This window comes from Lytechinus pictus, chromosome 7, assembly GCF_037042905.1.
Source record: "Lytechinus pictus isolate F3 Inbred chromosome 7, Lp3.0, whole genome shotgun sequence".
Lineage (NCBI taxonomy): Eukaryota > Metazoa > Echinodermata > Echinoidea > Temnopleuroida > Toxopneustidae > Lytechinus > Lytechinus pictus.
The window spans coordinates 48,982,497-49,007,395 of NC_087251.1; the positions used below are offsets into that span (position 1 = coordinate 48,982,497).

At 38.5% G+C, this 24,899-nt stretch overlaps 1 protein-coding gene across 2 annotated transcripts in view; it reads left to right on the forward strand.

Moving 5' to 3' along the window:
• LOC129264268 (uncharacterized) overlaps window positions 1–24,899 on the forward strand; it is a 38,188-nt gene that overhangs the window by 2,395 nt on the left and 10,894 nt on the right. The window contains exons 2-15 of one of the 2 annotated variants that reach the window (XM_064102991.1): window positions 6,875–6,898; window positions 12,774–12,978; window positions 13,936–14,102; window positions 14,520–14,646; window positions 15,706–15,876; window positions 16,415–16,500; window positions 17,387–17,503; window positions 18,024–18,138; window positions 18,631–18,806; window positions 19,749–19,994; window positions 21,323–21,531; window positions 22,737–22,874; window positions 23,494–23,631; window positions 24,238–24,466. In XM_064102991.1, coding sequence (XP_063959061.1) covers window positions 14,589–14,646; window positions 15,706–15,876; window positions 16,415–16,500; window positions 17,387–17,503; window positions 18,024–18,138; window positions 18,631–18,806; window positions 19,749–19,994; window positions 21,323–21,531; window positions 22,737–22,874; window positions 23,494–23,631; window positions 24,238–24,466 — 1,683 coding nt within the window. In that variant the 5' untranslated portion in view covers window positions 6,875–6,898; window positions 12,774–12,978; window positions 13,936–14,102; window positions 14,520–14,588. Of the gene's footprint in view, window positions 1–6,874; window positions 6,899–10,242; window positions 10,802–12,773; window positions 12,979–13,935; window positions 14,103–14,519; window positions 14,647–15,705; window positions 15,877–16,414; window positions 16,501–17,386; window positions 17,504–18,023; window positions 18,139–18,630; window positions 18,807–19,748; window positions 19,995–21,322; window positions 21,532–22,736; window positions 22,875–23,493; window positions 23,632–24,237; window positions 24,467–24,899 lie in introns of those variants that run through there. The other variant, XM_054902115.2, reaches the window with a different exon arrangement.

Below are 24,899 nucleotides of genomic sequence, written 5' to 3' on the forward strand. Positions count from 1 at the left end.
AAGTTCCAACTTTACACCGAAAGACATGGCATGTCTGATGCAGACAAGAAATATCAGCTGTGTCTGGCGTTGGAGGCCGAAGCCAGTAAGTTGATGGCCCTCATCCAGGAGAGCAATCCAAATATCGCCTTCTCTGACTTGGTTACCAAGTTGGAGAAGCGGTTCGCTCTCCAGGAGGAGCCGGAAGTTACTCGGATGCAATTTCAATCGGCTTTCCAACGCTCGGATGAAGACATAATCAAATGGGCAGACAGGCTTATGACACTTGCAGGTCAGGCCTTTGTAGGCCTACCTGACAAGTTCGTCCAAGAACTTGTAGTGGCAAGGTTCTGCCAAGGTGCCCAAGACAAAGATGCAGGGCATCATGTCCTGACTTCTCGGCCTGGGACATTAGATGAAGCCATGACCAAGTACAAATGGTTTCAGTTTACCCAGAAGACCATGCAGAAGCATGGCCCTAGGCTGAGAAACGAAGTAAGGCAGCTCTCTGTAGGAGAAGATAAGAATGACCTCAGGGTACAAGAGTCGTCTCCTCCGGAAGCTGCCACCAAAGGAAATTCTAGCCTTGAGGCTAGAATCAGTGCTCTGGAGGCTCAGAATGCAATGTGGGCCTCCAAGATGGATTCGATGGTTGCTGCAATCACGGATCTGTCTCGGAGTACTAAAGAACTTTTGTCGGTGTCAAGAGGCCAGCCGAGTTACTCCTCCGGCCGTGCCCCTGTCACACCTGAAAGACCAAAATATACCTCCGGCCGAGCTCTGGGAACACCGGACAGACCAAAGTATACCTCTGGTCGAGCTCCGGGTACATCAGACAGGCCGAGGTATACCTCTAATAGAACGCCGGATCGGTCAGAAGGAGGCAGAAGACCATCTTCGGGCCTTCCACCAACCGATCGGCAGCGAAACTTCGCAGGCTGCTTCAACTGTGGGGAAGAAGGCCATTTCAGTAGGGCCTGCCCCAGAGGGAGATCGCCTGCTCAGAACAGACGACTTAGGGCTGTCACCTTCGAGGAGGAGGGAAATGGACAGGGATCGGAGGAGATGGGGAATCCCCGATCCGATCACAGATCCCCACCATCTCCATTCCATTAATAGACAAGACCAATATGGGGAGAACTTGAGTTCAAGGAGCATTTTGGGGTAAAAGTTGGGAACCGGTCTATTTCACCTAATTTGAATGTGCTGAATCTGATAAGACCGGTTCCCAAGCCAATTTTTCATGTTTTGACCACCTAATTTGCATAAACAAAATGGCTGCCAAATTGACAATTTATAATCTTATTTCTACAATATTCTTTTATAATATTCGCTTTCACCGATATGGATACTGCAAAATCCTGCATACTTAACATGTACCATTTGGGAAAATTTGTTATTTCTGTTTGCGGCTAATAAATTATGCAAATTTATGCATATTTTGCAATATTATGCTATAATTTGATAATTACATCTAAAATGTTTATTATTTCGGGTACAAATAGCATTTGTATCATTATAATAACTGTTTGGCCCTTAAATATAATACTCAAGTCATTTTTTAAATGTATTTTATAGTTCTTTGATATTTCTTGTGTGTTCTTGTATTTTCTGCCATTTGCGTTGTATATGTTTGATATGAGATCTTTAAAAAACTAATATCAATGGCAGACAAATATTAAGCTTCAATGATTGAATAATTTGATAAACTTCTTTTGCCACAACTGTTAATTGTACTCAGGAACAAATACACACACATGCTCCCACACCCACACCTGTATATAGAAAGTAATATACTTGCAAGGTATAGTAGGCATGCCCAATATAAAAACATTGATGCTGATCCTATAATCATGACAAATACCAAATTCAATGAACCCGTAAGAAAAGAAAAGTTTAGAAGTTGGAAAACCTGTAATCATGCTGAACTTAAATTTCTTGAAATAGATACATTAAAATGTTTTATAACAGATAAAATAATCAATTAAACGTGTGATTTACGCGGTGTAATTATCAATCGGATATAATTATCAGTACATTGTTATTATCCTTGTAGTAAAATTATATCTTTGATTCAGCTCCATCAGAACTGCAATCATGGCAGTTAACCAAAGAACTATCTGTAATAATTGCAAAGGATCTGTATTACTGGATCACTTACTAGTTTTTTGGGTCATTACCGATTTATTTATTTATTTGGCAACGATACATTTTCCCCAAGTCAACCATCAAAGTGATTACTGAAAACCACATCTTTTATCCAATCCTTGCCTTGGAAGATTCTTTGACGAACGATACTGAATACAGAAGTGGAAATGATAAAAACATGGGGCTAAACACAGATTAGCTCCATGGTTAAAACATGGGCAAAACAAGGTTTCCAGCCCAGTCACTGCCCAATGCAGAACAAATTTTCACAGTGTGTCCTATGGTTAAAAAGTGCTAGAGATGCCTGTTGAAGGTAAAACAGCATGGAGACAGTTGCAGAAGTCCAGTCTAGAGGTTATCCGGTCATGGATGATATTTTCTGCACCACCTCATGTAAGACAATTTCTGATCTCAGCAATTCTGTGGAGCAGGTAATATGCAGAATGGCAGACATGTGACGTGTGTTTCTTCATGCTCATTGTTCTATCAAAGACTACGCCAAGAGATCTAGCCTTGCATACTGGAGATATATAGCTTCCTCACCTATTAAGACTGGAGTTGTAGTCATAATAATTACGCATATAAGGAGATGACAGAACAAGATACTTCGCTTTTTATTGTTAAGCTCCAGGAAGTTGACCTTCATCCAACATCGAATCCTCAATGGCAGCACCAACAACAGCAGCTGTACGAACCTCTGTATATTTCCCTTTTGGATCAAAAGTTAGGTATACAGCTGGATGTCATCAGCATAGAAGTGTATACCAAGACCATGTTGCCACATTACAGAGCCAAGAGGAGTGATGTACAGTTTGAAGAACAAGGGACAAGGACAGACTCCCAAGGAACTCCATATCAAAGGGTAGTCACAGGAGACTGCATGCCAGTGATGAATACAGCTTCATACAGCTCTGTTGGCAAGGTAAGAGGAAACCTGCCACTGGAGTGCAGAATCATCAATTCCAAAACAGACTGTGAGTCTCCCAAGAAGAATGACATTTTCACTGGTATCAAAACCGGTTGACAAGTCAAACATAACTTAGGCAACTGCTTTCCTCATAGAAAGAGAAATCCTGGCTCTACAATCGAAGAAATTCTCGACCTAAACTTTGATGGTGATATCTCAGACTCGCATGCAGCCTATCAAAGCTGGGTAAGCTGTTGGATGCTGTTAGGTTTAATACCGATAAAAATAAGTGGATTAATAATCACCCACAGGAACGCCAAACATGCCAGGAACCCACCATCCTCTGAAAGATATCTTCGTTATCAATTTGAAATAGTCTATCTTATGAAGATATGAAGATGTGTGAAAATTAGAAGTTCGATAAATGGCCTAGAAGACATTACACAATTCACTGCGGTATTGAAAAGGTGTACTCCGAGCGTTTTAACACCTGAAACAAGATCTGGTTAGACAGCAGATTCTATCTCAAGACAAACGTTTAGGTTTTCTCTATTGATCTGTGACATGAGAATCGGACATATCTCAAGAACACAAACACTAATCTATGACTTCGATACGAACTGCCTCCGCAGAATACTTGTACTAAATTGGTTTTATTTCAACAATTAGAGATGACTTTTATAATATGAGGCTGCCCTATCAATCAAGCCATCCAATGGAACACCAAATCGATGATAACTGACATTGATCATTCAACACCCCGAAGGTAAAGGTGTATATCAAGCTGGGGGAAGCTGGATGCCTCTAAGTTGGATGAAGCGGCAATCCTTGATAGGACAGGTGCAGTACTGCATTGGAAAAGATATATTATGGAGATGCACATGTAATCCGTTAATGAAGTCCAATGGTAAAAAATTGTTATTAAAAGAATATGCAGTGACTTATTCGTTGTGGAACTTTAGAACATCACAGTCTGGCTTTTAAAACACGGAAAACGGTCTAATTGATAGGCAAAATGAGAAATTAGATGGATTATATGTGGGTTCTGTTCTGAGAATTTTTTTTCAATATTGGGACAATTTGACGAGCGTAATGGAGAAAAACACAGGACATCTCATTTTCAGCAGACGGTTTTCACTTCATTTTGCTGAAGAAAAACACACTAAATATATATACATGTATGTGTGATCAGATTCTGTTGGTCTGGAACATAACTACTCCAAAGGATATTAAATGCAACTGATTGACTATTAGGAGTTGAGAATTACAGTACTGTTATGATTCAAATTTAATAATTCATCATCTAAAATTGTAAATATAAATGAATTGATACCATAATTCAAGATACCATTTTATAATAAAAATATAAGCAATTAATAGTGACATTTGCTTGAATAAAGATAGCTTCATGAAATTCGTTGGATCTCCACCAGTGTGCTTTTAAATGGGAAGGCCCTCCGTGCAGGAGTTTACCTTTGTACGCAGATGTGGGTGTGGGAGTGGGTGCATCTGTTTATGCCCATGCCATATACGAATAAAAAATGTTAAAAAAGTGATTACATAATTAAATCATTGAAGCTAATTATTTTCTTCCATTGATTGATAATCAATAATTTGACAGATCCCATAACAAAAATAACAAAACATGTACAAAACAAAAGGTACAAAATACAAAGAAATACATTAGAAATTCAAAAACAATAAAATACATTATTATTCACTGTGATATTATATTCTAAGGGCCGTACAATTATTTATAATGATGTAAATGCTATTTGTACCAAAAATATAAACATTTGAGCTGAAATTATCAAATTATAGCATAATGATCCAAAATATGCATAAATTTGCATAATTAATTAGCCGCAAACAAAAGTAACAAGTTTTCCCGAAAGGTACACGTATGTATGCAGGATTTTGGAGTATTCATGTCTGGGAAAGCGAATATAATTAAAGAACATTGTCGAAATAATATTCTGAATTGTCAATTTGGCAGCCATTTTGTTTATGCAAATTAGGTGGTCAAAACATGAGAAATTAGCTTGGGAACCGATCTTATCAGATTCAGAATATTTGAATTGTGTGAAATAGTCCGGTTTCCAACTTTTACCCCAAAATGCTTCTTAAAGTTTATATAGGCCTCTTTTTCCAGAATGGGTCTAGTCTATAAAGGACAGCCTCATGCCACAAGACCATGGTAGCTCACGGGCACCGGACTCACAAGCAAGTCCAGGGAGCCCAAAATTCTCTGAGGTAATAGATGTTCCTTGGAGGAATCCACCATGGCCACCAGACATTCCTGGTGAGGTTAAAGATCAAGATATTGAAGTAGTCATTTGTAGAATTATGTCTACTTCAACATTGAGTGTTGGGTTGACAGTTGGCAAAGAGCCCATTACATCTGTTTTGGACACTGCGGCAGCTGTCACCATTATATCAGATAGGCTATTCAAACGCCTCCAGCCTCGGCCGCCCATCCTTAAGCGTGTAATCCTTAAGGGGGCTGGCCGAGACATGAAAATGGACGGCATGGTGGTAGGGCCTATCAATATCAAGCTGGGTGCCCAAATACTCAGCGAGAAGATTTATGTAGCTCCGATAGCAGATGAGATGTTGTTTGGCGTTGACTTGTTACGAAAACACAATGCCAATATTAGCATCCCAAATGCTATCTTAACTATGAATGGTGAAGACCTACCAATCATACAAAGAGAAGATCCATAAAACAAGGTGATATGATTGGGAAGGCTTATAAGTCTTGATTGTAGGACCTGACGTAGAACCCTCAGAATGTGTCCCATTGTGGATACTCATGAATCAGGTCTATACTCTTCATCTTCTGGATCCCTGGAGCCGCTCTGTTGAGGGGCTGGCCCCAGGGGAACAGGAGTTGAGAAGGTTTCTACTTAAAAAGAAATAGATTGGTACACCTTGTCGATTGATTAGACAAAGATGTGCCATTAAGTCAAAGACAAAGGGTCCCAAATGAGGCTCTTGAATCTTTTCCTGTAATGTGCATGGAAACATCCTTCAACAAAGCCAATTCATTTGAGATCCGAATAGTTGACCCAGCTGAGGTGGCAGAGGAGCCGCCTTCTGACGATTTAGTCAAGATCATGCGGAACCAATTCCTCGAGCCCCCCTGCAGGTGGTTAACATACAAGAAAGAGCCGGCTGAAGAGACTCTGTTTCCCCTCCCGCCAGAGGGAAAGTTTTTGTGGACAAACAGGGAACTCTTCTACCATTACAGAGAAGGAGTCATCTTGATGGAGAAGGATGAGCGTGATGTCATGATGATTTCTGAATCACTACGACATTACATCATCCAGCTTAGTCATGATCCTCCTTCAGCAGGGCATGCTGGGATCGGTAGCTCTCAGTAATATACCGATACGGCATGTCGGAAGACACTCATCTGCATATAGCCAGGTGTGCAACTTGTAAAACAAGAAAGCGACCCGTTCTGGGAGGCATCCTATGAAACGTTTTCATGAGAGCGCCCCCTTGGAATGTGTCCATCTTGAACTCAGTATCGATCCTGGTTATGGCAGATTAAAGCAAGGGAGCTCTATTGCCTCAAATAATGGGGCAATGCTACTCCCTCGCACCTGTCTCTGCCTTTTACCTTCATTGTAAGGCTATTTATTTTAAATACAAAAGTTGTATTTTATATGTGTTTATTATGCTTTATATATGTAATACGGAAAATAGACGCCTATGATTTACAATTCTTATTGAGTTATGCTTTTTGTTGAAATTGGAAAATTAGATCAGATAAGTAATAATATATACATATGTATGTATGTATCGATTTAAATATTTGCTTACTTTTTTACTTAGATACATAAACAAGGCAGAGACAAGGTAAGAATATGTTTTATGATTGATAGTGATGTACAATGTATATATTGATGTATTTATGTTATATCTATGTCATGAACAAATAAGAAAAAATAAGAAAAGAAAAAAGATCACAAAGAAAAGAAAAAAAAAATCTCAAAAGAAAATAAAAAGATTACAGAAGAAAAGAAAAAGAAAAAAAGATCACAGACAAAAAAAAAATTAAGGAGAAAAGAAAAAGAAAACAAAAGAAGAAAAGAAAGAAAAAAGATCAAAGAATACGAAAAAAGGAAAGAAAAAGATATGATCAAGAAAAAAAAGGAAAAACAAATGTACGTTGATGTATATTTTATGGTTTTATGTTTAGGGTTACCTTATGTTAAAGTTGAATTAAGAAGGGGGTGAGTTTCCATAAATATAGGTTCTACATACAATATATAGTATATATAAGTTGTTCAAACACATAGCATGTCACAATAATCCTCTGCCTTCTCGATATTTTGCTTTGAAAGTCTATGAAATTAGCCACCTGTCAGAGCCCGAGAGACGAGTGTACAGAAAAGTCACTCGGAGTGTGACGTCACCGGGGGGAATTTAGTATAAGAGGTGCCTGAATGTCATACAGAAATGCTATGCAGAGAGAGAAAGATATTTTACAATTTTTTTTCAAAGCAACTCAAATCAAACAAATAGGACTGATATGTACAAATCTTTACTTTCCCTGTATAAAAAAACAGTATGAATAACCACCATGAACTCTTCAATCATGATGTAAGATAGCAAACAGTGAGTTATTGAATGATATTTTCACTATTTCTCATTTATTTTATCACGATGTTCAATCAAGTGAGTAGCTGGAAAGTAATTCCGGCGGCTAGCTCAGCGCGCGCTGAACGCATAATACTAGTACACACAACACCCAGGCATTGAGTGTACTGTTATGGTCTGGTATGTCGACTTAGTTCATGGCCGTGCAGCGATCCCCTGGCGTTTTTTCTTCTTTTCTTTTGTCTTTGACTCCACTTTTATATCCTCTGGATCATTTCCACTCATAGCTCATTCCACAGAACAATCTTGAACCAAACGTATAGTATTCTTTCTCGGCCTTCTGAGTTGTTTTCTATATTTAATTACGCTAGGGGTCACCGTCACACATACAAACGCAATTCGGAAGTGAGTTGAAGACAGAAAGATATATAGTAATTAGTATACATCTCTATGGTTGAAGACAACAAGAACGGTACGGTAGCTCGACAGCTAGCTGCGCCGGAGCGGGCGGCCGGTCGGCACAAAGCAATTCCGCAACCAACTGTGTTTTTTTGCAAGAGCCGCGTCACACGCGGATAAATATGTCATAATAACACGTCTGCTACGTTATCGACTGGTGAGAAGATCTCGATCAAATTTCATATTATTCACCTTGAAATTATTCCTTTAGGGTCTATGGTATCATTCTGAGGGAATTCACATATTTGGAATAATAGTACGGCCACAAATATTTTAATCATTTCCTCTTTGCAAGTTCTATGGCTCGCAGATACAACTTCAACTGCAGTTATTCCATATGAAGGAGTACGTGCATAGTACACAAAACGGCACTGCCTTGATTACTACACCGGGACCGAATACCCCCCGGTGACGTCACACTCAAAGAACACCCGTCTCTGTAGGCATTGCAGGAGCGAACTCAGGGAAAATGGGTAGGGATAAATCGTTCAAATTCACTATTTTGAAAAAAGAAAATGGGGGGTCGAATCACCTATTAGTGTTTGGGGGGTTGTAAGGTTGCTATTAATGTAAATATCTCAATATTTGGAATCGTCTTCTTAATTCAACTTTAAGTATGTCAAGTTATGCTAAGTTATATAGAAAATGGGCCACCCAATTTTTTTAGGGTGGGGGGAAGTATGGTGTTAGGGGATTAGTAGGGATTAGTAGTAATTAAGCACACAACATCACATGACCCATCGGCGGGAGGAACAAACACAAGACCAGTCAGCTGTACAACACACATACCCGGCACACACACTACACACGCCATTCATCATTCCATACCCAACCCCCGGTCGTAGCGGACCTGTCACAGTGCCTGGATAAGAATAAGGTAAGGCTTTCTCCCGGTGTGAAGTTTATATGTGTATAGCGAGTGTATTATTATTTATGTTATCGGCCCACCTCTTTACTGCCACCCATGATTAAAAAGAAAAGTGATGTTAGACTCTGGAACAAATATGACGAGGCGTTTACTGGAAGTTAGCAAAATGTTGGCTGCGGGCACTCACACGTATTGCGAGGTTAGTATTAGTATACTAACCTCGCACCACGAACCGCGTTTGGCAGTGGATTTCTAACTAGTGGGTTGCGCGTTCTGGGATCTCACTTCTTGGGTCCACAACACACGACTTCTATGGCTTGATTTTTCTGTGCGCGGCGGCATGTAATGAACCCTTGGGCAGTAGAGTCGCACGGCCAATATGGGAGACTCTCTCCAATAGGGGAGACAATCTCCCACATTGGAGACTTGCTTTGCAAAAGGACAAAAGAAACAACACCAACAAAAGCATGATTTTTTCCACCCAAAATTTTGTCTCGCTGAGGTCAGAAGCCCATTTGTTTTGTGTGTGATTGACAACAAAAATCCTTATCAAAACAAAAGTAGACGGTGAATTTTTAAAGTAGACGGTGAAAAGGGGTAATTTTTCATGAGGAATCTGCTTATCACATTTTTATTTGCCGCCAAGTTAATCCTTTTGCAGCAAATGTAAACAAAGGAAATTGGACTCCAAAACTGGAGACTGTCTCTGAAATTGGATACCCAAATTCTTTACGAAAGTCTCTGATATTGGAGATAATCTCCCACATTGGAGACAGTCTCCAACTCCGAGTCCAAGTCCAATATTGCTCTAGGCCTACTGTTCACCTGTTGGGTGGCTGCGGGCGTCAATCGTATTTTGATACGCTATGGAAATCGTACACTTTATTGTCGGCTGCTTGCGGTCGCATGGTCGCATCCGGACAATAGCGGCGCTATTGCCCCCTTTGCGATCCCATGATCCTTTGCGTGAATCTATTTGCGATAAGGTCTATCGTGTAACGGTGTATGCATTGACATGAATTTAAATACCTGGGACTGCATCTAGGCCTACCAAAGAAATGACAATCAATTTCATGAATTTGCGACTTTATTTTGTAGTCTACCAGTCCGAGTATTGAAAAAAATAATAATACATGTTCCATTTGAGAGAAATTCTAGGGTCTGTTTACCTTTGAAGCTGCCATTAAACTGAAATTATCCGGTTTTTATGAGAACCCTGCGCAAAGCTCGTGCTGTCGAGTCGTCTGCAAACTGTCGATTACGCACAGTCGCCCTCTTGCGATTTAAAATTTGTAAGGGGCTTGTTGTTGTTTTCTGCGGGTACATGCAAAAATTAGAATGTCAAAGTCCTTTTCCGTGTATTTGACTTTAAAAGAAATAGAAAAGTGGAAATATGTGTCTAAAAATGATTATAAACTTTATCATTTTAGTGAAAACAAAATCACCCTATAAGAAAGTTGTTTCAATCTTTGAGTTGACTATCGAAATATCCAGTTGAAGACATAGCAAGTGCCCCCCGGTGAAACCAGGGACGCTATTAGTACAGTGGCAGTCGTGCAGTTCCTGACGTCGGGGCAGTTGATCCTTTTCTTTCTAAAAAAATCCTACCCATGGCATAGAATAGATGAACAACTTAAGTTAGGCCAACCTTACATTTGTTCGAGACAATCATGGATGATGCAGACTTGGAGAAACTTTCTGTCAAGCCCGGATCCCTTAGTCCAAAGTTCGAAAGAAACACGACAGAATACGCCGTGACTGTCGCGAGTGATGTGGGCAAACTGACCATCAGTTGCTTGACAAGTGACAGCAATGCAAGCTACCAAATTGTGGTGAGTAGAATAGAAAGGGATATCTTCCAGGAATATATACATAATCTCGAATGGGACCTGTTTCGTATTGAATCACAGAATCGAAACAATAAAGTGGAGTTCTGGTATGGTATATGGGCTTGAGTCGCTTCTGAAAGTGAAAATGAAGTGGGGAAGAGTTGTCCTATATTATTAGTGAGCACTTTTAGAAATGTATGTCCACATAGTGAACTGGTACGAAATGACGTCATTTTTTGGCCTGCCATATGCCTCGCGTCCTCACACACGTCCACTTTCAAAATCGAGAACCTCGCCACATCCATTTTGCGGTTCTCCTAAATCATAGACGACGTGCACGTGAGTGACGTCATTTATTTTTATTTTTAACCGTTCAAGCCCAGCATGAAGATCAACCTTTCCCTTTTAAAACACAGTTTTCAGCGACTTTTCACAAAATTAATGTAAGTTGTACGATGCATTATGTTTATCATATTTGAAATTACTTTCTGATCTCCAAAATATACATCGAAATATATCCTAACTCGCGTAAAAAGGAATCAAAGCAAGTGAAAGGGCACATGTGCACAAGTTGCACCTTCGCATCACCCGACCGGGTCGCCAGGCGATGGTGCGCCAGATCTTCCGGGTCGGGCAGCGTGTCATGACCTGCTGGTTATCGCGCTGTTTCATGTGAGAAAAGTTCTCTCCTTTTACCCCAGTCTCGATCGGCCATTTTGTTACAATTCATAACAAAAATGGCCGATCGAGACGGGGGTAGAAGGAGAGAACTTTTCGTTTTTTGAGGTTCCAGTCTGTGCCCAGATGTCAGGAAACTGCCACTCGTTAGACCTTCATCCATATAATCGTGGTAAGTGCATAATTTCTGTTTTCACAATTCATTTGGAGAAATATTTAGACCATAATTCACCCTAGTCCCGTGAGTATGGTAAAATACACGGTAAGCTCCTGGGCTCCGGCCCGCTGCGCGGGCCGGAGCTCCCTGGGTTAGCTATTGTGCAGCCACCATTAGGGGATTAACAATGCAAAATCCCCTCCGACGGGGCACATTGATTTTTGTCTTTATTTCATGAAAATATATAAAAAGATTAAAAGAACTGTACCAAAATAAAGATTATCATTCCGTTTTGACTGAAATGCACCAAAACGGGGAAAAATAATCTTAAAAGGGGAAAAAAAAGTGACTTACTTCGGCTGTCGCGCAACTTCACTATCCTGTTTTATCCAAACTTAATACATAAACATATGGCCATTGAGTCCCTGTACAGATAGAGCTAGAACTTCGGTCTCTGTATTTGGTGAGTGGAGCCAACAGAGACAGAGTTCAGCAGAACAACTAACATAACAGAGACCGAATCTTTTGGTCTAGTCTAGAGTTGTCCCTGCAGTGCGTTAGTGCAATGTAGTGTTACTGTTAGTCGTAAGTTCCTGAATCAAATCTGAGAAATTCATAATTTTGACCTAAGGCTTTAAGTCCCATATTGCACAAACAAAACTCAAATGGGGTTAAGTTTCAACCTAAGGCTTCCTTCAATAAATTTAGCCTAGTCTAGCTAGGATATAGACCTTATTCAGGCGCATATCCAGCATCATGCATCAGATCATACAAAGCATTTCATGGGCCCCATTGTCTGCAGACAATATAGTGACATTGTGCGTGGGCCCATACGTTTCTTTGTCATAGTTGATGCTGGATACACTAGTGTAATAATGATAATGATAGTAATCGCTAGAGGGTATTAATGATATTAATTGGTAACAGTTTCTGCTTTTTGAAATATTTGTGAACTAGATCTAGGTCTTTTGTCAAAATTGTTTTTTCTTTTCTTTTTTCTTCTTATTTTTGGGGGTTGAAGGAGGTGTGTTAATAGTGATTTGGCTAGAGTAATGAAGGAATTTTTTTTTTTAAATATTGGTACAGATTTTAATAACTGATGCTTATCAAATAATTTTATTTGTATATTTTTTATTGCAGGGTGGGGATGGAGGGAGGACTGTTGATCTTGCAGAGCGTAAGACAACAACAATCAAGATTGATGTGTCTGCCGAAGATGGAACATCAAAGCTCTACATCATCCATGCCAAGAGACTCTCAGCCAAAGATGCTTCCCTGACCAATATCAAGATAGCAGATGGGTGCCTGGTTCCTGACTTCAGCCCTGATACACTCGCCTATTCATGTAAGAACTAGAACTTAGTGGCACAGGGGGCAGCCACCTCCTACTATTTTTTCAGGAATGTAGAAATTGAAAAAGATCGATCAGGAGAAAAAGGTGAAGGAAGAGGGGGAAAAAAGGAATAAGAATTTAAAGGGGTCTAGGTCATGTTCTACAGAATACCACAATAATTCAATTGAGGTCATCTCCCCCCCCCCCCCCATCAAAATATCCTGATGCTGCCCCTGAACATGCATTGCGAGAGGTTTGCCTGACAAATTATCAAGTATGCAGGTGCATTAAAGTATAATTGTTGATTTAACAGTAGGTTAATGAAATACTTCAATAGGTCCCAAAGAGAGAAACATCAATAAATAAATTTGAAATCTATGCAAGTTTATAATTAAGCTTTATATTATTTTCAACAGAACAAAATAAAATGGTTGTAAATAATTACAATTGTAATTACAATTACAAAAAAAAAAGAAGTTGAAGATCACCACCATTGGGGGTTCTTAACCATGCAAAAAAGGGTCACTCGTGTGAGTCAAGTCAGGGGGGAGGGGCATGTGAACCTTTTGTCCTTCCATCCCCTGGATACCCACCTGCCATGATCTAAATAAATCTGCTCTTCAAACAGTGGACTCATAAATAAAATAGCGTGGATAACCATGGCAACAGGCATCAATTTGGCGCACTGTGACAAAAACGCGCATCAGCATTGGACATTTTTTAATATATGCGGTAAATAAGCGTAATTTATACAGGAAATCTGCATATACCGTGGGTTCAACCGATGGTTTTAAAAACCACCTTTGTGAATATGGGCCATTATGTATGTAGGTGGAAAGGTGATGGAACTGACTGATAGCAAGACCAAGCACTGTGGTGTCAATTGTTTGCAGTCCATATATTTGTATCATTACCCAAACTCATGTTTAGATCATATTCTGTCATATTTTATTCATGAAATCTTTGCAGGCATTCTTCCTTACTCTGCCAGTGTACTGAAGGTCACTCCGACTGCTCCTGATAAAAAGAATGTAGTGAAGGTCAACGGTCAAGACCCGGGGTCAGAGGTCAACCTTCATGTTGGTGAGACAGCCATAGAGATTGAGGTCACATCTGCTGATGGGTCCAATAAACAGGTTACTCTTTACTCTTATGTTTATGTATACCATGAGAGAATTTCATAAATTGTGATTTTCACTGACAACTATAAGCTATTGAAATCCTTTTATCTGATTGGCTCAGACCAGCTTAGGTGATGAAAATCACTGACAAGTGGCTTCTTGAAATTCTCCCCATGTCTCACTTTAATTCATTCTCAAAATTCTTAATTCTCTCTGGATTTATTCTTGAGAATGCGCTTCATTGTGAAATCTAGGTATTTGTATATGATACTTTTAATTATTTTTGTTGCTTTTTGTCTTTATTTTCCTTTTTTTGCACATTATTATTATTTTGAAATTGCCATTGAAGGATGAGTAATTGTTAAATCACATATCATATTTCATGGTTTCCCCAAATCTTGTTTGCATTGTGTTGTTGAATTTTTTTTTCAGACGTACACTGTGAATGCCACAAAAAGATGGCTGGGACGTGCAGTACAGTTTGCCAATAGCAAAAATGCTATGAAGTATGAATGCCCTATCACCATCAGTCCATTTTATAAGCCATGCAGTATCAAAGGTAGTTCTCATTGCTCTTGAGAATTTTTTTTTCTTTTAGATTGCACAAATGATTTTCAATAAATTTTAATCCTTCTTTGTATACAAATGAGTTAGCATTTATTTTTCTTTTACCATATTGCAATTGCCTAATTTCTTTTGAGAAATGTAATGATTACCTATCAAACACCTGTTTCATATTTTGGAATTTAGTAAATTGTTACAAAGAAAGTGTATTTTATCATTTGGGAATTTTCATAATTCATTGATTTACTTTGTTTCTTGTGTTTGCTACATAATATACATGTTTCTAGTAATTGTTAGTACAGCACACACATTAAAGTAACATTGAGAATATGTTCTTATGATTATAGCTAAAATAAACAAATTTTAGTTCAGGTTAGTTGGGAAGTTAATTGATATTTTGTATGCATTGCTTATCTGTTTGCATGTTTTCTATATCACATATTTCTACATAATTTCATACTTGAACAAAACCTCTTTGATACTTCCATGACTGAGCAAAAAAAGAGCAAATTTTCTTTAAGGTCACATACATTTTTTTTATTGTGAGTTTATAGTATGAATCATTCTGCAAGACAATTTTGGCTATAATACCTAATATGCCCAGTAATCCACAAATTAGGAGGAAACCGTAGGATGAAAGTGGAGGTATTCTATAGAGAGAAGGTATAAAGCCTGTAGTCAATATTGTTCGTTGTACAAGCATCAGATCAGGGGCCCGTTGCAGAAAGAGTTGCGTTTAAACGCAAGCCAAAAAATCAATCGCAAGTCCCAAATGCGCGCTGTTGATTGGTTGAAAATCAAGTTGCGCATGATTTTTAGAGTTGCGATCGATTGCAACTCTTTCTGCAACAGGCCCCTGAGCTGTATGCTGTACTGATCTGGCAATGATTCAAATCCCACTCTTGTTATATGATTTTTTTTTTTTCAGTTATAAATTACAATAACATTTAGACCATTGAAACTGGTATTGAATTACAGAATTTCGACAATAAAAACAAGACACTTGATTGTTGAGCATGATAAAAAATTAAGCCACATTTTTATCTCTCCAAAGGTTCTGACCCAAAGCATGTATTCAGTGAACCAATCATTGATGAGCTGACAAGAACATCAAAGGTAGATCCATTGGATGGGACACCCCTCGAGAATGAATGGAAGGTTCCAGAGGGAGGCATTGAGAAGGACTTGTCTAGTGCTACAGTATGTTGTATCTACTGCTATACAGGTAAGGTACATTCTTTGTTGAGGGGTGTCTGAAAATCAAGTAAAACTTATATTAATACTTTGATAGGGAACAATAATTGCAAAAGAGAATTTAGCTTGGGATGTAGTGATTTCAAGTTCAGCAAGGAGGTGATTTAATGGTGATTATGAAATTACAACTATAAAAACTTATTGAGAAATTTTACATTTTTATTCTAAATATATTTCTTGTGGTTTGGTATGATTATTATATATGATATTTGCTGAATAAAATAGAAAACAGCTATTAGTATATCCAACCAATGAAATACGTAAAATTAACTCAAAACGTTATTTGAAGACAGCTACCAAGAGCTGTGTTTATGAGAATGTTGGCAAGTTAGTGACCTCATATTGAACCTCCTAACTGTTGCAGATAACTCTGTCAAGGCAAAAGAAAGTTGCCATGTATGTAGCTTTAAACTAGAGCTTTTGCTAAGCTGTCCTAAATAATTCAAATTTTGAAATACAAGGTGTGAAAGCCCATCTTTGATCCTTTAATCATTATACTGATATCATAGGATGTGAAGAGAAGATGAAGTACAGTACTCTAGGGACTCATATAAAGACATGTGGGAAGAGACCTAAGATTGATGCAGAACCAGAGGTAATACTGACATGGCCTTCATTTTGTTTATTTGTTTTGTTTTCATTTTCGTTTGTTATCTTTTTTTTTTTTTTTTTTTTTTTGCTCTACTGTAAAGTGCATACCACTTAAGTAATTGATATCTAAACAATAAATCTGGCAAATGAATTGTAATTGATAATTTTACTCAATAATTAATGATAATAATCAAGTGATATTATCCAGTCACTTTTCAAACTTGTTCCACTCAAAAATATAAACATGGCCTATCTCTACTATTCAAGGGTGTATATTGATTCATTGATCAAGAACAATTGAACTCTTGTTTGAAATATAGTTTTAATTACTTACATGTAACTCCCAAAAAGTCTAAGTAGTGTGCGTGTACCTTATCGTAAATAATGCTATCCTTTTTTTTCTAAATCTACGATGATAATCTTAAACTTTTTATGACAGTAGAACAGTGATAATGTAGAAATTATTGATTATAGTGTAGTGATACATCAGTCAATAATATCACAGACCATGTCATGAAGAAGAGTAGGAGATGAACATGAGGTACAGTCAGCTTTTAACTTCACGCTGTCCTAACTAGAAATTAAGTTTTGGATAAAAGTGCATGTTGCACAAGATTTGCAGTGATAAAGACTTTTATTGAAATTCACGTGCATAAGTTTTTGTATCAGTATCATAAATGTATTGAATACATATAAAATGAGGGTATGTAATGAACCCAATTCTTCCATATTTTTTTTATCTAACTCACTGCAGCTTTTATTGACACATTTTGTTGCAGATATACACTGTATTATTATGTGTATTCAAATGTAAATTTATTTCATTCACTAGATTATATTGACATGTGTAGCGTATAAATATATCTTTATTTATTATCATTATTTTCTAGAATGCTGAGACTTGTAAAGAATGCAGTCGCAAACGCCCCAAAGATGAAATGGACTGGCACATGGCCAACATGTGTACCAGCAAACACACCAGTAGGGAGCTCAAACATTCCATAAAGGTAAGCAGTTCATGTCAAAGACTCTCTTGACTGAGATCGTGGTGGTGCTTTTCAGCTATTTATTCTTCCGATGTTAGGAAATACATGAGGCTAACGGATGATTTTGCCCCCATGACAGCAAAAACTGCCCCGAAATTTGCAAAGTAGAATGCTTTAGGGACACCATCATTTCTAAATTTGTCCCAAGATCTGTCCCCAAAAAAAGTATCTCTTGAAATGGAAGAAATAGCTCGAAAAATTCAGTGGTCATCCCAACCTGTCAAAATAAAATTGCCCCTAAAAAAATTGAAAAATATTTCCTACGCTGTGTATTATTTTTATCCTAATGTAAAAATCAACCCAACACCAAGATTTAAATCACCACTTGTAATCTTCAGAGTTTAGCAGAGTATTAAATCTCTCTTAGAAAACAATATTTGTTATAAAGTAAATAAACTGACAATTGCAATTTCTCTGTGATGAATGTGCCAGATTAAAACCTTTGAGTGTAATTTGCTTTACAATATTTGATATATTGCAGAGCCATGACTGGGAGAAAAAGTTACAAGTTTCTGAAGAATCTGGAAGTGCAGATCAGCTAATGTCAAAGGCCAAAGATATCATCAAGAAATACAGAATTGCTCTGCCAAAGAAAGGTATAGTATTATGATGATTAGTTATGATTTAAATTGCCAAATAAATGAATCAATAGAGGAGTTCGTTGTTTAGTGATGTGAATGCTCATCTCAGATGAAAGTCCTTTTGCTGTAAACAAATACAATTCTGTGAATCAGTCACCGACATGGTTTACATAATAAGCAACATGCTCCATGAAAATGGCATTGTCAAGGAGGGGTCAAGGTTAAATCATTTTATGCGATACATCGCACCTTTTTTATATACGGTAATTATGCAAAATATATGTGCACTCGTACAGTCGGTCTGGAGTCAGAATCGCTGGTCTGAGTATAGTATTAGGGACACTGCATGACTTGTGACACCAAGTTTTCATAGTTGTGGTCAAAAGAAGACATGTGTGGTTCATGAAAAAGCATAATTGATTGTAATTGTTAGAAGAGGACCTCTCAGAACTTATTAATCATTTTGATTGCTATAGTTATTATGTTCTTCACTACATCTTTATTCAGGTCAGTCATCACGTTTTGAGGAAGGCGGATCCCCGTTGGACCTGCTGCACTTGGCTGCTGTGAACCTGGCATGCGGCATCAAGCAGAAACCTAAACAAGCTGACCTCCATTTTACATTGGGCCTGGTCCTGGAAGAGACGTACTATGCACAGGACATGTATGGACTCAAGAAGGATGTAAGTCACCATTCTAATGCTGTGTTGTAACATGATATCTGCAATCAATTGCAAATTCCTGTGGAAAATTTATAACTGATAGATCAATATCAAATAGAGTAAAGTAATTTGAACTTCTTGTTTAAAAAAACAGACAGGCAATTGAGTGCAAATTTGCAATTAATTTTAAGACTTCTTATTAATTTTTGGACTCAAAATTGACTTGCTATTCATTACAAGTTCATATGATTTTCAACTAAAAAGCAAATGAACTTTTTGATTGTTGTTTTGTTGTATTTGTTTATCAAATTCAGAATCAGAAAAGTAGTATTTACAGATTAGATATAAAATTTCTGAAATTACACAAAGCTGCTTCTCTTTTGAGACATAATAACCTTGAGTGAATTATCCTAAATCCTAAACAGAATAAGAAAAAGCATTGATCAAGTAAAATAGGAGATACCATCTGTTTAAAGGCAGTTTTCATGGGGAATTCGACACAATTTGGATGCTTAACCTTAGTAGTCTGATGCCAATCACCTAGGGTGGCACACAATTAATGACCAGTGGATGTGATCTAGTGCCACTGGAAATTCCATCCATTGCCTAATAGTGAAGTCACCAGCTCACCTTCCCTGGCCTGAGAGTTGTCAGACTGAGGCTTAGCAGACTTGGCCAAACAATTTCTCCCTGCTACTTTGAGTGTGTTTAAATCCCCCAAAAGTCTCTATTTCACTTATTTCCAGTTCTTTTTAACGGTTGTCAGCAAATAATTATCCACTCCCCATTAAAGCTGATACCCATATTTTTCAATTGTGTCTGACCAAACCTGACACTCCAGACCCTGAGCCTATATGGTCTTGAGTTGACACTACTCCCACAACTCCTAGATATTACGACTTTGAGTTATCATTTGTTTATAAAATATGAATGACTTAATATCCTTGACCTTTTGACCCCGAGGATGATGACCTTGATGACAGCATGGCAACCCTGTCCCTCGGCCTGAGCACCAAGTCAAAGGACAGTAGCAAGGAGGATGATATCCAGGCCATATGTCAGCAGAGAGGAGCAGGAGCCAACGCCTCTCTTTCCCGACAGCTTCAGGCCATCGACGAGGAGTACAAGCACCTGCTCAACAGCGGTCAGTCACAAAAGGCTGACTATGTCCAGGAACTGTATCTGTTCAAGTCCAAGCAGGCTACTCAGGTATGGTGTATGAGTCAAGAGGGTTACACTCATTTAGCTGTGTAGTATATACTTACGTCAGGATACTGCCCATCTTCTGTAAGAGGGATCAAACAGGCAGGGTAGGGTGGTCTGATGATTGATGTTTATAACTGGGAGGTGAGAGGCATTGCTTACGGTTAATATTGGTTAGGTACTTTTTGACTGTTGCTTGAATTTTTCTTTGTCGAGAATTGATTTGATCAAGCTTGGGTAAGTTGTTCCAGTCAACATCAGAACAGGATATACATTTACAAGAAAATTTACAACAAGTTTTGTTTACAAGCAGAATTAATCTAGTAGAAATTGATGTGTTAAGCAGGTTTCCTTTTGTATTGGGTGCAATACGGGGGGGGGGGGGCACTCAGTATATAATGAATAGTGGGTATGTGCCGCGGAGGGGACCCCCATTTTTACACTCAAATTTCCGTTCCAAGGCATAGCATTTTTGTCTTATTGAGAAAAAAAAAAAAAGATATCCGCTCCAAAACTTCGCATATTTTCCGTTACGCCGTTCCGGTCGCATTGATCTGCTACGATGAGCCACAATTTTGGTGAAAAGCGGCCGGAGAGCGCTGTCCGACCATCGCCTCTGCGCTAGCGCAGCCGGCGCCCATGCACCGTGCTAGCTACATGCATGTATGCCCGTTCCATTGGGATATCGATGCACACGCAGGCGACCCGTTCCAAGGACCCCCGTTTTCACAAACATTTGTAGTTCCGAAGCCCGTTCCGAGGACCTCCTTTTTACAATACGCCTGCTTCAAGGCCCCCGTTTTTTGTCTCACCCGCGGCACACCCCTACCACTTTTTTGGTCGAGTGCCCCCCCCCCGGTGCAATATACCAGAAGTGAGATCAAATAAGACCTTTTATAAGTGCAAATTGTAAAACACTTGGATCATAAATGTCAATGTTTTGAGGGCAAGGCCACTTTCCCAGAAGGAACATCACTGTATTGCAGGAAAAATATAAAAAGATGCAATACAGATCTCCAAGGCCCATGACAGGGGTATCAGAGTGAGTCAATAGGGTATGAATGGAAATGGCCTTTGATTAATATAAGCCCTGTTTAACTCGATTAAGCAAGTTGCAGCATGATTATAAGTCTAGGCATTAAAAGAAGGTATCATACAATGTGTTCAAAGACATGGGATTGATGGACTCCGATGAACTATTGAAAAGCATGCTGGTTTAATTCAACAATTATGAGAACTTTATCATGTAGTTGCACATTGATTTTGCCAAGTGTGTAATTGCTCTAAGAAAAGATTTGGCACATTTTCAATCCAATCCAATCTTTATATTTCAGGGTGGAAAGACATCTCAGGCAGCATCCGATGAAAGCAACCCGCTAGGTCAGGCATGCGTCAAGTTCATGGATGCCCTGTTCTTGGAGCAGAATAATGTTATGTACAACATCCATGTGGGAAGGCTACTACTGCTTCAGGACAAAGTGGAAGATGCCCTTGTTAGGTTGCAGCATGCAGTAGGCCTCAAACCATTCCTACCCATTGCTAGGTAGGTTGGTTCTTAGTCACTTGGTCCACAAGCGGTTTGTCTACTTCTCAGATAGTCTTAAACAATTTGGGCTAAACCCATTTCGTCTATTATCAAATTGGTCTAATTGCCATTTGCCCTAGGTACATTACACTTGGTCCAATAGGATACTGAGAATGAGACTATTAGACAAAATGGGTATAACCTAACAGTGTTTATCTTCATCATCTTGAAGCAGCACTTACACTGGAAGAAGAAGAAGGAAATTCAGCAATATGGTTTTTGGGTTAAATGGTGTTGAGACAGAAAGTTTAGTAAACAAAGTGGTTTTAGACCAAGTGGTTATTTATCAGAAGGTCCAGGTATTTGGCAAATAATACCCTAGACAGCTGGCAGCCGTCTGTTTAGAGGAGTTTTTTAACATTTTTTTTGTTTTTTTAATTTCTCCTCATACACAGACGGCTCGCTATCGTGCAGCCACCATTAGGGGACTTACAATGCAAAATCCCCCCGTCGGGGCTCTTCAATTTTTGTCTTTAATGAATCAAACATTTGAAAATTAACGCGACCGAAATGCAAATTAATATTCCCTCTTTGGCATTAATTGCCAAAAAACGGGGAAAATCAAGTTAAAAGGGACAAAAACAGTGACTTACCTCGGCTGTCGCGCAACTTCACTGCCCTGTTTTATCCGAACTTAATTCACATAAACATATGGCCATTGAGTCCCCTGTACAGATCGCGCTAGAACTTCGGTCTCTGTTTTGGTGAGTGAAGCCAACGGAGTTCAGCTGAACAACCAACATAACAGAGACCGAAGCTTTTGGTCTAATAATACCCATGACCTTATCAAACTTGGGCTTTATTGACTTTTTGTGTGTAGGATGTTTGCTTTGAACTTGTCAAGTGAAGCTATCAACAATTACCGTATATATTTCATTAAATTTACATTTCATTTTATATTATTAGGTTTTTTTCATATCCTTGTAATTTTAAATCTTGTACTTAAACATTCATATTTCTATAAAGGTTTGAATTGTGGTAATTGTAATTGATGAAAATACTTGACATTGGCCTGCAATAACCTCAGTTCAGTAGGGCAAAGACCACATGGAATATCCTTATATGATTTGACCATTTGATTCCATTGTGCTCCACATATATTTTAAAACAAAATGGTCATGTCAAGTGAATGGAGTTTGTTAATAAATTCAAATTCATACTAGATTCTACCTTGGCTTAGCATTGGTCCAGCAGAAGAATGGTCCTGGAGCCAGGAATAAAGAAACCACTACCTACCTGCATGATGGCATCCAGTACCTGCTAGAGCTCACAACCAAACAGGCTGAAACAGTGGAGAACAGGTGAGTGGGTATTTGACAACATGACTGATGCATAGCAACGGATTGTTATGGAAAATTAGTATTTGTAATAAAAATATGACAGAAATTCAAAAGTGCATCCCAAAAAGTATGAATTTCAGAGCTGAAGAAGAGGAAAAGAAATAAGAGTGGGCAAATTCGTTATTTCATAAGAACATAAGTGATATCATATGCATATGTAAACACATTTTCAAGTGCTGAATTGCACAATGTAGTGCTTGATATTTAAATCTATGTTCTATAGCTGAGGTTCAGAGTGAACCTCCCTGGGAGTTTTGGCAGTTGGTGACAGTGGAATGACAGATTAATAAAAATCAAATATCATTAATTGAGAAAATGAAATTTTTTGATGGAAAATATTATTTTTGGTAATGCAGCATACTAGTTAATTTGCTCTTTCAATGGTTAATTGGTAACTCTACTAATGGACATGTTCAAGAATGTTGGATAGATCAAGGTGGGAGAAATGGCTCAGAATTTCAGAATCCAAATTTTTGATAATGGTAAATTACTCCTTTATACCTTTCGAGCTTCACATTGTTCTGGAAACAACCTGTATCATTGGCAAACTGTTGCTTCTTTCTTTTGCCTTCTGTTTCAGTTCCTCATGTGACCTTCACTCAGAGGACCTATGGAGGACTTCTAGCGGCCAGCTTCTCAAGGGATGTATAGAACTAGGAAAGCTACTCAAGAAGACACCTATATCGGGGTTCCTCGGTGCTGCCGATGTCTTTCACAGGTGAGGATGAGATACGAGTGCAAGATCTTTTCTTAAGCATATCGTTAACAAAGGTAGTTTGATTGGTCAGCGTAGGTACTTGATATTACCTCCTTACACAGCAGAATTCCGCAGCTGTACAGGATTTTGGTTTATATTTTTGGCACATTTAACAGTTCCATGACATATGCTCCAGCTACAATTAACAGTACCCTAAACCTAACATAAAAAACCCTATGCAACCCTAACCCTACATCTTAGTAAAGCCTGGAGTAATTGTCGCAGGAGCAAATGTCGTGTCACCCATGAAACATGTTTAGACATGTTCAGAGAAGCAATAACAACAAATTTAAAATATTAGATGAATTTCATAATTTTGTAAAGAGGCAGGCATAAAACTCACTTGTGTATTTAATCTTTGTCTGTATGTTGTCGAAGAGAAGACATGATGAATTCCTAAGTACTTCAGTAAACTTTGACTTTGATTATAATCGATATGAACTTGGTGTTATGACCCATCTTCTATATCAAGTTAGACAAACATAAGAAGATGATAAACTCATGCATTACAAGGGGAATCACCAGTTGTATGATCCCCCTAAAAAACATGCTGTATTTTTATTACAGTGCTGCCATTTTGGCAGGGCAGAACCTATGCACGCTGCCCTCTAGAGGCGACACCTACCAGTCAATGGAGTGGGTACTCCTTGACGTTCATGCCATCCTGCTAGAGATGCTGATGGAGAAAGATGCAGGGAATACCCCTTGGATTGCTCAACGATGTCAGCGTCTCTCTTCACTCATCAACTGCTCTACCATCCCACAGAGTCAACAGGTTCTCAAACTTCAGGAACAGGTAAGGACCAAATCAATTCCAGAAATCAAGGTTTTATTTTATCAATAGGTCACCTCTGTATATATAGAACCTCCATTTTTCAAAAAAAATTTAAGTCGGGAAAATATATAACAATGATCTATAGGAAAATCTATTCAGATCCCTGGCAGAGGACCCGACCTATAGGTACCTAATTTACTTTGTTATGGAATAACAATGGCTTGTATGATAGCAGTAGTGAATGATCTGAATTTCTTTACAACATACTTGTAATGCAGAGCTTCCAAGTCTCCCGGATCCTGCGGGAGAATACTGGATTTCGATCCAATCTCCCGTTCTCCCGACCCCATGCCAAAATCTCCCGGATAATCGTGATTTTTAGCTGTTAAATTGTAAAATTCATACAAACGACTGTTTTACGAGTCTAGCATGTTCAACTCTCTTTACACCCACG